Source organism: Amblyomma maculatum, chromosome 4, assembly GCF_055883805.1.
Source record: "Amblyomma maculatum isolate TAMU_Amacu chromosome 4, ASM5588380v1, whole genome shotgun sequence".
Lineage (NCBI taxonomy): Eukaryota > Metazoa > Arthropoda > Arachnida > Ixodida > Ixodidae > Amblyomma > Amblyomma maculatum.
This window is the reverse complement of record NC_139347.1, coordinates 144703981-144717679: the sequence shown is the minus strand read 5'-3', so window position 1 is coordinate 144717679 and position 13699 is coordinate 144703981. Positions and strand designations below refer to the sequence as shown.

The 13699-nt window shown below is 43.6% G+C and overlaps 1 protein-coding gene across 2 annotated transcripts in view; it reads right to left on the bottom strand.

The window, feature by feature from the left end:
- LOC146193250 (uncharacterized) overlaps window positions 1–13484 on the bottom strand; it is an 84526-nt gene extending 71042 nt beyond the window's left edge. Inside the window, exons 1-3 of one of the 2 annotated variants that reach the window (XM_084602625.1) lie at window positions 13308–13484; window positions 9842–10236; window positions 753–1049 (exon numbers count right to left, since the gene is read on the bottom strand). In XM_084602625.1, the coding sequence (XP_084458751.1) occupies window positions 753–1049; window positions 9842–10228 (684 nt within the window). In that variant the 5' untranslated portion in view covers window positions 10229–10236; window positions 13308–13484. The remainder of the gene's footprint in view (window positions 1–752; window positions 1050–9841; window positions 10237–13307) is intronic. The other variant, XM_084602626.1, reaches the window with a different exon arrangement.
- Window positions 13485–13699: the final 215 nt, after the last annotated feature.

Here is a 13699-nt window from a genome sequence, read left to right as displayed (position 1 = left end):
TTCCGGACGCTGTGCCCGAAGAAGTTGCCCTGGAGGATTTTCTCACTGTTGACGACAACGTAGCCGTGACAGCGAGCCCGTTGGACTCGGAAATTGTTGCCGACATGCTGGCATCTGGTGCGAACGAGGAGACCGAGGAGCCGCCGCCGGAGGACGATCGCCCTCGCCCGACGTTGCACGAAGCCCTCGCTGCTACCAATCTGCTGCGCCGATACTGCTCCGGAATACAGGGAAGCGGACTGGAGTTTGTGGAAATGATGTCGCGTGTGGAAAGTGCGATTCTCGCTGATGGAGTTAAATGCAGTGTTCAGGCGAAGATCACTGCCTACTGCAAATAAGTGAGCATTTATCTGCAATAAATTTCTTTTGTAGATTCATGGTGAGCGGCACGGTTTTTCTTTAGTTAGTGCGTTTCCGCTGCGCTGTCTGGACATCGTGTATAACGAATTTGGTACTGAAGTTCGTTATAAACGGGTTTGGTTATAGCGAAATACTTTATATAGCGAACAAATTGCGTTGAATTACGCAGTTCGTTATAACCGGGTTTGACTGTAGCACGTTTCACATACGCGTAAGCGTACCACAAGATTCTGCTGATCTATCCACGCTTTGCTTCGTAGCTGTTTCTTGCAGAAAATGCCCTAGTTTCAGACAATGAACGACCCCACCCACATTTCCTTCCTTTTTTTCTTTTTTTTTTTTAATCTCTAACACATAACACATCACTCTGCACAGTGTCAATCGTGCCTTACCGTCCCTGTGACATGGAGATCCTTGAGTGTGAGTGTCCTGAGGGTTCGGGTCACGGCTAGTCCGTCCCCAAGGGCCTCCAGCGCTGGCCCCACGTCGCCAACAAGACGCAGGGAGTCCAGCGAAAGCTCGCGGAGTTGTCCTTCCAGGAGGCGGCAGATGGTGACCACCACGGAGCCCATGGTCCGTGCACCCAGGTCACACTGGCTCAGCCGCAGGCAGCTGAGCGATTCAGTCGTGCGAAGGGCATCGCAGAACAGCAGCATGAAGGTACTCTGGCGTGCCGTGGGCAGAACGAGCTGAAAGGGCACGCCCCGCATTACAATCAGATCTCCTCCAAATTCAGAGAGAGGCTCCAAATATTAGGAACTGCGACAATTGCTTTTTCATCAATTGAAGCAGTTAGTTGGTGGGAAAGAAGTTGACTTGACAGGTAACATGTGACCTCTAAAGGTTTGGTTTTTTGGGTGCATAATTGTGCAAGAATTTCCGACCACCACTTCATTGGCACTGCTTAATCACAGGTGCTTTTCCATGCAAGAATCGGTTTTCAACACAAAAAAATGAGGGGAAAGGCCTTGATGATTTTTTTATGCTAATCAACATGAATTCAGAAAGGGTCATTCTTACAAAACACAGTTATTTGAACTAACAACCGACTTGCAATTCAATATGAACAAAAACCTTCAAACTGATTGAGTATTCCTTGACTTCACCAAAGCTTTCGACAGTGTAGCTCACTGCCGCATAATTTCAAAATTATCATCACTCCGTCTAGACTCGTTATATTTATCATGGCTCGTAACATCCTCTCGCATTGGCAACAGTTTGCATGTATTTGTTAATAATCTATGCCCTAGCCTTTCCCTTGTGATCTCCGGTGTGCCACAGGGTAGCGTGCTCGGACCCTTACTAGTTATTTATATAAATGATTTACCTAATAAATATATCCTCTTGTATGCGAATTTTTACAAATGATTGCATCATCTATCACCCTATTAAATATCCTAATGACCACCTGGCGCTCCAATCAGATCTTCTTATTAATTATTGGTGCAATACGTGGTTTATGGCCCTTAACGGATCGAAATGCAAAGTAATGCAATTTATCTGCAAATGGAATGATTCTAGCTTTCCATATCGCATTCAAGATGATTTACTGACTCAGGTATCCCATTACAAATAGCTCGGCGTTAATCTTTCCTCTGATCTTGCATGGACCTTCCAAATATGCGCTGCCGCCTCAAAGTCATTAGGGTGCCTACGATGCAATCTCAGGAATTCTCCTCCTAATATTCGTAAACTAGCTTACCTTACTCTTGCTTGTCCACAACTTCAGTTTGCTTCATCCATTTGGTCTCTTGATCATAATAATATGATCACCGCAATAGAATCCATCCATAATAGGGCAGCACGATTGATACCCCGAAACTATAACTACCATTCAAGCGTTACTCAGATTAAAACTAATCTTTCGTTACAATCTTTAGGCACACGCCATGACATCGCTCTCCCAAGATTATTTCACAAGTATGTACCCCTCGACAGATCAAGTTCGCTTCAGCTCGATTTTCCCCTCCGCACGTCTAAAGGATTGCACAATTCAGCACTTCCACGAGCCATGAGATTATAAAATAACCCACCAGACAGATGCATTCCTTCATTTAGCCTCCATTTTCTTATATACTTTATTAACTTTTTGCAGCTGTTAAATGCCTTTTAATGGGTTTTATTTACTTGTGTTTGCCCGAGTACCCTCTTCATTTTTGTTTTCCTTACCTGTTTGTTTCACACAAGCTATACCGGGCACTGTGTGCCACTTGCTTTTTATTTTATTTTTCCTACTGTTGTGCTTTCCTCTGTTTCATGTAGTTCCTTTTGTTAGTATTAAAATTATTTCTGCATCGTTTCATCTGGTCTTCTGTAGTGTTTTGCTTGTCCATGTATTGATTACCATGCTTTGTATTTTTTCCTGTTTTCTTACAATTTTGTATATTATATAGCACTGTATAGAATTTTCTGCCCCCCTTACACAATGCCTAATGGGCCTGTAAAGTATTTCAAATGCATATATAAATAAATACAGTCCCCAGCCAATTTTTCAGACGCCCAATTTTCCAGACCTGCCTGAATAATTAAACTATGGCACCATCATGTGCTCCATAGAGTCAATGTATAGCACTAACCAAAATTTTGATCGTTTGAAACTTTTCTCCTTCAATTTTCTAGACTAAATCTCAAAACTACACGCCAAAAGCAACGAAAAACAGCCACAACATTACTGCTGTTTTGTTTTTCGACAACCTCAAACCTGTGTTGCAGGCATCCCACATGCCTGCTATACTCTCGATAGCAGGCACCACTAGCTGTGAGAAGATAATAGACCCATTACTCCCCAAAACCGAGCAGCCTGCGCCATGTCCATGTACCCCTCTTCCACGGTTCCATCAAGCGGCACCGACGAAGATCCACCCAACAGAGGACAGGCCAGTAAGCGTGAGCACGCTTCTATCATGTGACAATATGTCACAGCTCGCGTGTAGCTGCAAGCGAGAGAGCCAGCGGCATGGGTCGCCGTGGCAGCTGCAAGCAAAGTCACAGTGCCAAGAGTTCACTTACTGACAGCGATGCACGAGCAAGAAAAAAAAAACTCATGCCGTTCTAATATCCTGAAAAGTGCTCTTTGCCAAATGACAAGAGATGCTGATTTTAATTTATTTTGCATAACACTAGGCGTAGTGGAAATTAAGAAGAAATGGGCATGAGCAGGACATGTAGTGTGAAGAGAGGATAACCGATGGTCGCTTAGGGTAACAAACTGGATTCCAAGGGAAGGAAAGCGTAGCAGGGGGCGGCAGAAAATTAGGTGAGCAGATGAGGTTAAGAAGTTTGCAGGGATGGAGTGGATGCAGCTAGCACAGAGCCGGGTTAATTGGAGGAATATGAGAGAGGCCTTCGCCCTGCAGTGGGTATAGTCAGGCTGGTGGTGGTGATGATGAGGCGTCCCAACTAAGCACTACCTCCGAGGGAACTTTGCGTGAAATATATACAAAGCTTTGAGCGAAACATGTTCTAACTCTAGACAGTTGCTGAAGCTTGCGAGATAGCATCGCATTTTTCCTTTTTCATTTTTTTTTTTTTTTACCATGAAATGAACACACATCGCAGATGACTTCCACCGCTCCCAAGGAGATAATAAAGGGGTTTTGTTGTGAATTCAATTTTTTCAGACTGGCTGATTTTCTGGACGCTTTTTCGGCAGTCGGCAACTGTCGCTAACAGTACTTTTCCATGGGTGAGGAACGCAGCCCAGGTTTGTCGGTACTTTAATGTAAGCACCTCATAAACTAACTAGCTTTGTCCTATGCGCTTCATGAGGGTGCAGCCGTCAGCAGTGTGAAAAGTTCTGTCACCGCTTTGCCTGTAAATTTGCCCCATTCACAGTTGGTTAGTTTGTGGGGTTTAACGTCCCAAAGAAACTCAGGCTATGAAAGACGCCGTAGTGAAGGACTCCGGAAATTTCGACCACCTGGGGTTCTTTAGCGTGCACTGACATCGCACAGCACACGGACGCCTTGCTTTTCGCCTCCACCGAAAAGCTGCCGCTGAGGCCGGGATTCGATCCCGCGTCCTTGGGAACAGTAGTCGAGCGCCGTAACCACTGCGCCACCCCGGCGGGGTAACCCCATTCACAGTTAAACCACACACTGGATTGTAGAAAAATAGGGCTAGTCAATACAGGCTCTGAACTGCATGTCAAACAACATGTTGGGGGCATTAACGTTTTTGGGCCTTATGGTGCCAATTGGCCCCGCAGCACAAATATTCCACTAACGCCAGGAACAGCGGAAAAACTGCTGATAATTACTGTGATATTTCCTTCAGGATACCCATTTTTAACGGTGTTATTATTGTGTTTGTGTGAACCTGTCCAGTGTGAGGAGGAAGAAGAAGCGACAGGGTGAACCATTAATAACGAAGCATCAGTATGTCTAACTGTTACTTTTTTTATCTCATTAGCCATTACTTATTTAACAATAATATCTTAAAATCTATTGCTAAATACCTTTCTAAGCTTGTATACAGATTTTAAATATGATTGAATATGTATTGGCCTCATTAGACCATGTTTTGGACCTGCGCGATTTTGACACCATCAGGGCTCAACAGTTGTCAGTGGGGGCCATTGAGTGACGTTCGGGATTATTTCTAGAGGGGCTTCCTCTGGTTTTTGGCCTATATATCTATATTAAGCAGGCTGTTTAAATCATAACATCAATTATTAAGTGCGGCAATCAGACTAAGTTGTATAGTTGCTTTTCAAAAAAATGAGAAATTATAATTGTTGCTATCACAGAGCACAAATATTGGAATCGAGCCATGCACTGCCAATGGTAATAGTATATTAGTAAACAGTAACAGGGGAAATAACGGTGAGAAAATATTTTTGCCCTTTTCTTCTTCCTGCGAACACCCCTAGGGAGCGTCGGGAAGCTAGTGTGGCATCTGGACAATAGCTAGTGCATCACCGCACGTGCAGAACATGCGTGTGCCCCTCTGTGCTGGTAACAATACAGTACAACGTGTTTTGCTATTTTGCTTAACAACACGAATACAATCCGCTCACAAATATGTTTCTTCTTTTTCGGCGACCAAGAGAGGTGCTGCCTGGTGCTATGGAAAAAACTGGATTTTTTGTAGCCTGTGTAAAACTGCAAATTTGTTCAAAACAGCAAAATACAGAATACAAAAGTAGATAAATTACTTTACGACTGCTCCGAACTTTGGAACTGAACGTAACTTCATCCTCTTTGTTTTCCCTCGCGGTACCCAAAGCAACTCCTTTTACATTTTGCGCCCATTATGCCCTGATGTCCGATTTTTACACCATGTCTCTAAGTCCATAAATACTTGCACCCTCAGCAATAAATTTTTACCGCATGGTTATTAGACCATATGGGTAAAACTACCACCCTGGAAAAAAATCTAACGTCAAAATAAAGAATCCAGGACCAGAAAGATTAAAATATAGTGACACAAACAACCCAAAGTCATGCACCCTACTAACCAAATTGTGCCTAACATAAATGCGAACTTAAGTTGCACTGACTTAACTACAACTGCATGACATGCCATGGTCCTAAGGGGTCAGTCAGCCTTTTTGCAGTAATTGAGATCCTCAGCCTGATGATACAAGTTTGATTAGATAAAATTAATAGACACTGTTAACTAGTCAATTAGCTTTCTTGTTGCCTGTGGGTCCTGCTCAAACACCTAGCCAAAAGAAAAAACAGGCATAGTTCTCAACTTGACCTAATGGTCAAGCATGCGAGAATTCAGTATACCGTCACAGCACATGGCACCACAGGACCACAAACACCGACATCTTGAATTTAAATGACTGTTTTTCATGGAAGAGTGGAAAGATAAAACTGCTGGTCCCAACAAATTACAAATGTGATATCAGCCCTTCACACACAAGCAATGTTCTGTCCACAAACTGCTTCCACCATTTAAATCTCTTTCACTACCCATGGTTGCTTCTACTCTTAAGCTTTTACATTTCGTTGTTCCACTGGCTACGCAACATTTGGCAATTTTATAGTTCTTAAGCATTTTACAGCCATGGATGTCAGAGGCATGTTTCTCTGTTGTAGCTGCAAGTAAAGCAATATACAGGTCACATCTGATGCCTCAGCTCGGTCCAACCCCAAACCCGGCCCTCCAAGCTCAACATGAGATTTGGCCCAGCCCGGGATCAGGATTGTTCCCACAGCCGCCCAAGAAGTCAATTGCTTACTGAGCTGCAAGTGGTCTCCTGCTACACAAGTGAACAAATCGCCAGCGAAGGCAATTAAATTGCAATAAACAGCTGAAACATTGGTTTGGAAAAAATAAAAAGAACAGATGATAAGGGGGGTTCACCAGCCCGGCTCTTTTGTGAAGAGCTTGTCTGTGGATGATTATTAGACAGAAAAAGAAATACGTGGTGGTGCATTACGTTCACCGCGTAACGCACAACCTAAAGAGAATAGCGGGAAAGTTTGATGTAGACGTTCTTCTCACGGCACCCCGAAAACTGTCTAGTCTTTGCGCTCTGACAAGCCAAAGCCACGAGAAACCGGCATGTAGTGTAAAGCATGTACCTAAGTTCATTGCCTGTAAAGTAGGTGTTGTGTATGAAGTCCCTCTTAGCTGTGGCCGCGTCTATATAGGCCAGACTGGCCGACGTCTTAATGAGCGCTTAAGGGAACATGCTGCATCGTTTAAATCGTCCCAATCTAACAACCCGCCTAGACATTGTCTAAGCTGCAAATGCCATCCACTTTTCAGGCAAACAAAAGTTCTTGGTCGGTCTAAGGTGCAATTAGCAAGAGAGCTTCCTGAGGCGTCATTTATCCATAGATTAGGAACCGATAAGTGCGTAAGTGAAATGTCGGTTGTTCTGTTGAAAAAGGAAGCTTCATTTTTAAATTCTGTGTAAGTTTTTTTTGTATATTTCCAGTATTTCTTCTTTATTTTTTTTTGTTTTACCTGCCTTTGGGTGGCCCTAGATTATCTTGGTTCAGTTTGAATTATCTTTCCAGTCATGCAAATTCAGTGCTTTATAGAGCGTGCGCACATATTTTTCCTAGAGTTCATACATTATTCCCTTCCAATTTCAGTATAGCTCGACCTGTGTGCCTCTCTTGTCCTTGTCTGTTACGCGCTAAGCCTCCCAGTAATAGTGTCTTACCAACTAGCCCAGAACTCTACTCTGCTCAAGTTCATTGTCTGTGGATAGCTCCGTGATTCCGAGAGGCAAATGAAATGAGTGTACATGCATGCAATAAGCTTAGAGCAACCTTCAGATTTTTAATCTGTCATATTTAAGGCTCTCAATGTTAACATAATCCAATGTCCTCAAAACAATAGCAATGACGCTTTTTTGCTTGGGAGGAGCAAAATCTGTGCACTGAATCGATGGCTATACTACCTGTGTCCTTATGCAACCGACGAAAAGGCAAAAGCACATTGCCTGTCACATGGTACGTGTTTGAAGACCTGAAGTTTCATAGACCAATACACTTTTGTCCACTGATGGTTTTCGCAGCGTAAAGGTATGTTTTTGGGAAGTCACATGCGAACAAACAATAAACGGTCATTTTGAAACAGACAGCTGCTCATTGAGAAAACAAACTAAGCTCCTCCTCCTGTGGTTCTCACGAGACTTCAGGCATCCAGTCTTGAGCAGTGATAAAGAGCATAAGGAACTGAGCAGAATCAGAGTGCATTTTTTAGATCCGACAGCAAGTGCTTGCTGATCAATGAAGCAACCCAAGCCAGCAGTGTAGCGCACTTTTAGGAGTTATAATGCTCCACTAAGAGCGCCTCTTTAGTTCAGCCCACTGCAAGATTTTGCACTTTTAGATTGCTGCTTTCTGGAGTGCGAGTCGCTGGCGTTGAAGCTATTGGCATAACTGACCACCTGACAGACGTGGCAGGTGGTCAGTTATGCCAGGTTACATACAGATGGTGAGTGAAGCACCACCTGTATGTAACCTCTCATTATTAGCAGGTGGCAAAAGTGGCGAGACTGAAAACCTTTGCTCACGTTTACGGTGTTAGGTAACAGGTGGCTTGATGACCTTAGAAGTATGGTGAGGGCAGACGAATGCAGAGCTGGAAGCTGGCTGCCACTAGAAGAACAGGTTGCGTTAGCTATAGAATAAAGTGCAACCTGAGGGTGGCGGTACTACGAGGAAATGACAAAGCGTGGCTACCGCCAAAGCAGAAGGCTGTAGCAAGAGCAGAGCGATGAGCAACATGAGGGTAAGAATGAAGGGTGGATTAAGGAGGATACGTCTGGAGAGTGACAGCTTGGTTTAGAGGATTTCAAGTCCCCAAACAACTCAGGCTATGAGAGACTCCGCAGTGGAAGGCTCCGGAAATTAACTGTACTGTGAATTTATTTGAAATACTGTTCCATTTATAGTGGATCAGTAACTGAATTAGAGGTCTTATTATAGGAGCCGCCTTTTCCCAAGCATCGTGTGCTGCAGCTGTGATGCAAGCCACAACTCCAGCTGCGTTGTGCCACATGGCACTAGACACAAGAAGAGGCACTCCAATTGGTCCCTGCCACATACGCATTTGGTTTGGAACATGACCGCATTGAAATGAATTTTTTCCTGAACATGCGTATTCCGTATGTTTTTGTGCCGTTGGGGTACTTTTATGCGCCTTACGGTAGCATTATGTTAATAAATAAAGCCTCACCGATTTGTGATTTATAATGCAGTGCAGATGCTCCATCAAAAAAGGCTATTAAATAAATCTGGCTGCAGCTTTCTTGTCCAAGGCTCAAAAATATGAGAATAGGCAAACTCAACCCATAAAAGCAGCCGCACTGCAACATTTCTAACGTGGATAGTTGGAGATGTAGGGATATATTGACAGCAGCATTTAAAAAAGAATAGACACCAAAGTTTGGTTGCATTTTTTCGTCTTGTAAATGAAACATGAAGCAAGACATTAATGCACATGGATCATCACGTGGTTTTTGCCTATGATCGCTAAATAATTTGAAATCGAATTTTTTTTTCTCCCCTGTTTCGGTTTTAACAGCCGGGCTACAATATCAATGTTAAGTTTATGTCACGTGATGGTTGAAAAACTATTATATAATTCCTGTTTCCTCACTTGCTGTGACTTCTGTTCTTGAAGGTGCAGTAGTGAATAAAATTGATGGAGTGAATATACCACAATATGTTTTTATCCCTCACGTGGCCTAACTTAACTCTGAGCCATAACCATTGCTCAGCAGTTGAAGCCAAAACCAAAATGGATAAGGAGACAAACTCAATTCTAAAGTTGTAAGCAAACAGCACATGGTGATCCAAGAAAAGCAATGTCTTAAGCAGCATCAGAAACAATAAAGAACGCAACAAAAAATTAAGTGTATGCACTCCTTTAAGAGCAGAACTAGCGACATCTGAGTCCCTTCCTCATGACCTTGTTTTCGGTGCAATGCCATGCAGCTAGGCATCAAGACATGGAGCAGACTTCCAGGTGTGAAACAGTATGAGCAAAGGCAGGGCTCTGCCACTACCTCAGCACTCCTGACGCAGCGGTGCTTGGCCAGGAGACAATGCAGGACGATGGCCGCATACTCAAGGGGGTCCTTGCCAAAGTTTCTGCTGGTGACGGTGACATCATCAAGATGGACAATGGCCAGTCTTCCAGGCGAAACTTCTGTCACTTCCACTCCAATGAACCAAAGAAGCTCATTCAGGGCAGGCAGACATTCAAGCAGGCAGCAGGCTGTCGTTGGCGTCTCAGTGCACATCACAGGGAGCTGGAGCCGGGATCTCGTGAAAGCAGTGCGCAGCGACATCAACTCCCTGGCCAATGCCAAGGGTTCCGGCAGACTCGGCTCCATGCGCTTGACACGAAGGGCATACTCATGCATGGTGTTTTCAGCATGAGGGGAGGCCATATTCTGCACTGCGAGAAAACACGTGGTGAAAAAGAGCGAAAGCATTTACACGCCCTGCTCTTCTCCAGGGTGGTTATTGCTGTGAAGTAGATTGCACTGCACAACGAAGAAAAGGTGCGATGTTCTACCATATGGATAACCAAAAATGTGGACACCTCCAGAGCATTGCTGCTTCACTAAGTTTGCAAAAAATGATCACCACTTCCCTGACTGCTCCAATTCAGGCACAGAGGCTAAATGCCCCCCCCCCCCTCATTTATTTATTTACATGTAAACAACCTCAGGGCCAACGGCCTTGAGAACAAAGTGCGCTTCACATGTACGTAGCATACATGATGGACATGTTCATTTACATGCAAGATGATTTGCTGTACTTAAGCTACTAAAATAACATGGCTTGAGCAGTGAGCACGGAGTGAAATAAGTTGGTACTTTTATGGTTACAGTCAAAGCCAAACATGTTCCGCAGCAAAGACAACATATGAGAAAGGCAAGAATGTCTTGTGGAGAGGGAAAGGAGAAGGCATATTGTATCACATCACACGTTAGAAAAGACAGGGATTACGGATAAATGATACGAACCACAAAAGTTATGTCAATACAAACACAAGACGTGATACAGCAACCAAGTAAAAGGTGCGCTGTGCTCGCATGTGACATGTGTACTTGTCGCTACAAAAAGTGTTTGGTCCTAATGCCAGCGGCACATGAAACCAGCATAGAACACAGAAATGTACATTCCTTATTCAGCAAGTGGTCAGTAGAGACATGAAACAAGATAGACTGCAGGCACCATCTCACAATGCATTATTACCTCTCAAAGCCAGATGCCTACTTTAATTTCCTACCAGCACTTTACCTGTAGCTCCATTATACCAGACTTCACTTGAAAGGTTAAACTTAAAATACCATAAAAACTATCATAATTACAGTCACAAAGCTACCATTCTAATTTTTCCGAAGATATTTTTTATTTTTTAAGAAGGCACTGGAAGTAACTCTATAAAATTGTTACTGTCAGTGAAATTTGTCCTCTCTTTATAGCTATGCTGATGTAATTGTCTGGAAATCAAAGACTTATTTATGACAGTGACTGATTTAAATACCTTTCCACCAGTGAATTCAAATTTGTGGCATAATTACCATAACACGATGTGTTGCACTGTTCTGAAGTGAATGGTGGTGTAGCGCAGCTTCTAGGATCCCTGCCCAGAAAATCAGTGCCAGCACATGCATCTTACTTGCAAACAAGGTGGTGTTGCCAACACTTATAATTAGTTCTTTATCCTCTAGTTCATAAAAGAAGTACTGTTCTGATGGGGGCCAACTTCTATTTCTTCCTGATGTCCTCCTAAGAGCCTTACTTTTTTTTTTTTTTACAATCTTGATTTCTGGATTCTTGCTGTAAGATACAAAATGGCCACTCTATGCAACATGTTAGAAACACCAGCATGTTCGACTGGCAATATCAGGAAGCAGACATCAGATGGAATGGAAGGCGGTACAGAAGATTTCGCTACCAAGTTCTGTTGCATTCCTTGTCTGCGCGCTCACATTTCCACAAGAAGGCAGCGGGCTTCATGTATAGTTTCAGCATCAGTGCCTGAGCCCGACAGCCCAGCCGTTTGTTACAAACACAGGAATGTACTTCAAAATGGCATGCTACCTGCTCACTAGTTTGCAAAACTGTCTTTTAAATGTACCATCTTTTAAATTTACCAAGGCATGTCATTTGAGACACATACAGCACTTTGTCATATCAGCTGTGTATCACATGAGCCAGCTTTCCTCTGCAGGTTACAAAGTTTTAATAAATGGGGGGACACTTAAGCTCTACCTTTAAAGGCATGATGCAACAGCGTTAGTGGTACACGTCTGTACTTTTCCTTGCAGATCACTGGCTTCATACATGCACTTCTCTACTTGCTAAATCACTCATGTCTTAATTTTTGAGGCTATTACCTCTCGCATACTCCTTAGCACAGTCATATACTGCTACATTACGTAAAGAACCCACCAACGCATAGCACCACTATAACAAAGCTGTACAAATGTACCTAAGTGGCCTAAGGGCGGTATAAGTCTCAGGGTCCCAGGTTCACTTCCCATCTCACTAGAGCAACCTGAGTTGGCAGCTGCTAACGCTGCCATGTCATGCACTCTCGTGATGCATGCTCGTTATTTTTTGCTCACAACAGTGACACCAGATTTTCTGCTGAATGGGGCCCTCAACATTGTCTCATTAATGCATTCCCTGCTGTGCATTACCAGTGTGGTTGGTACCAGGCAAGTCAATGTTGGTCAACCACAGATTTTGCTAGCAAAGTATGTATTTCAGCAGGGCTCCTTCATTTTGATTTCATAAATAAATTCGGAGGTCATTTTGTGTTTGAACAGTTTTTCGCAGTCGTGCCGCAGCACTAAGGCTGATATCTAAAAATAGCATCTGTTACGTACATACAGTGAAACAGCGCTAGCTTAACACAAAGGAAACAAAGACGGGCACGGCGGGCGCTTTCTGTGTCGCTTGTGTTGAATTAGCGATGCTTTACATTACGTTCGACTAAGCTTCACCAACCAACTCATCAAAATGTACTCTTAACTGTTACGTACACCTCGAAGCAACTCTGCGCGTCTTCTGCTCCACAAAAACAGCTGACATTACCCGCGCTCATCGTACTGACCCGACAGCCCGACAGCGAAGCGTTTTAAATGTCACTTCTTGCGTTCCTGTTTTCATTAAGTTCCTCGATAAGTAAAACACGAGCGGAGCACATGGAAACAAAATAAAGAACAAGAGGCGAGGTTGTTGCGTCCGCTGAACGACACTGGACAATAAGCTATCAAATCTGAAAGTATGCAATGACATAAAGGCCGCGCTTTTTTTAAGCACACATAATTAACATCTAGAATAGAAACAGCGGTTAAACAGGGCGCATTCTGCCAGCCTACTTCATATAAGTAGCATTACTGCCAAAAGAAATCGTACTGCTGCAAAGCCAGGAACCACAGTCACAACACGAGCGAGCACTTGACAGCGCAGAAATGTCATGTCAGGAATAGCACAAGTGAACTTTACCGCTTGGACTGCAGATGAGTTCCAGATATGACAGTGCGGTGGCACTAAACCACTCGCACCTAATGCACTCACACTTCAGCGACGCGAAAAGAGAAGCACAATCACTGCCGCGCTGTTAAACAGTAAAACAAAAGCGCGCCTCAAACAAGCGCGGCTTATCGACACGCTGGACTAGACTCGGATTAGGTCGGATCGAAACGCAGCCATACGCAGCGAAAGATAGTGAGTAAGCAACATTGCGCCGGAGTATGTAGTGTACTTCGCTGATTCTGTCAATCAGTGTAGTTGCTGATATTAGGCTAGACTTCTTTTACTTGAAAAAAATATATATATATATAATAGTGTGGGTGATCAAGGATAATTGTGCTACCACGCGACATGGAAATACGCGC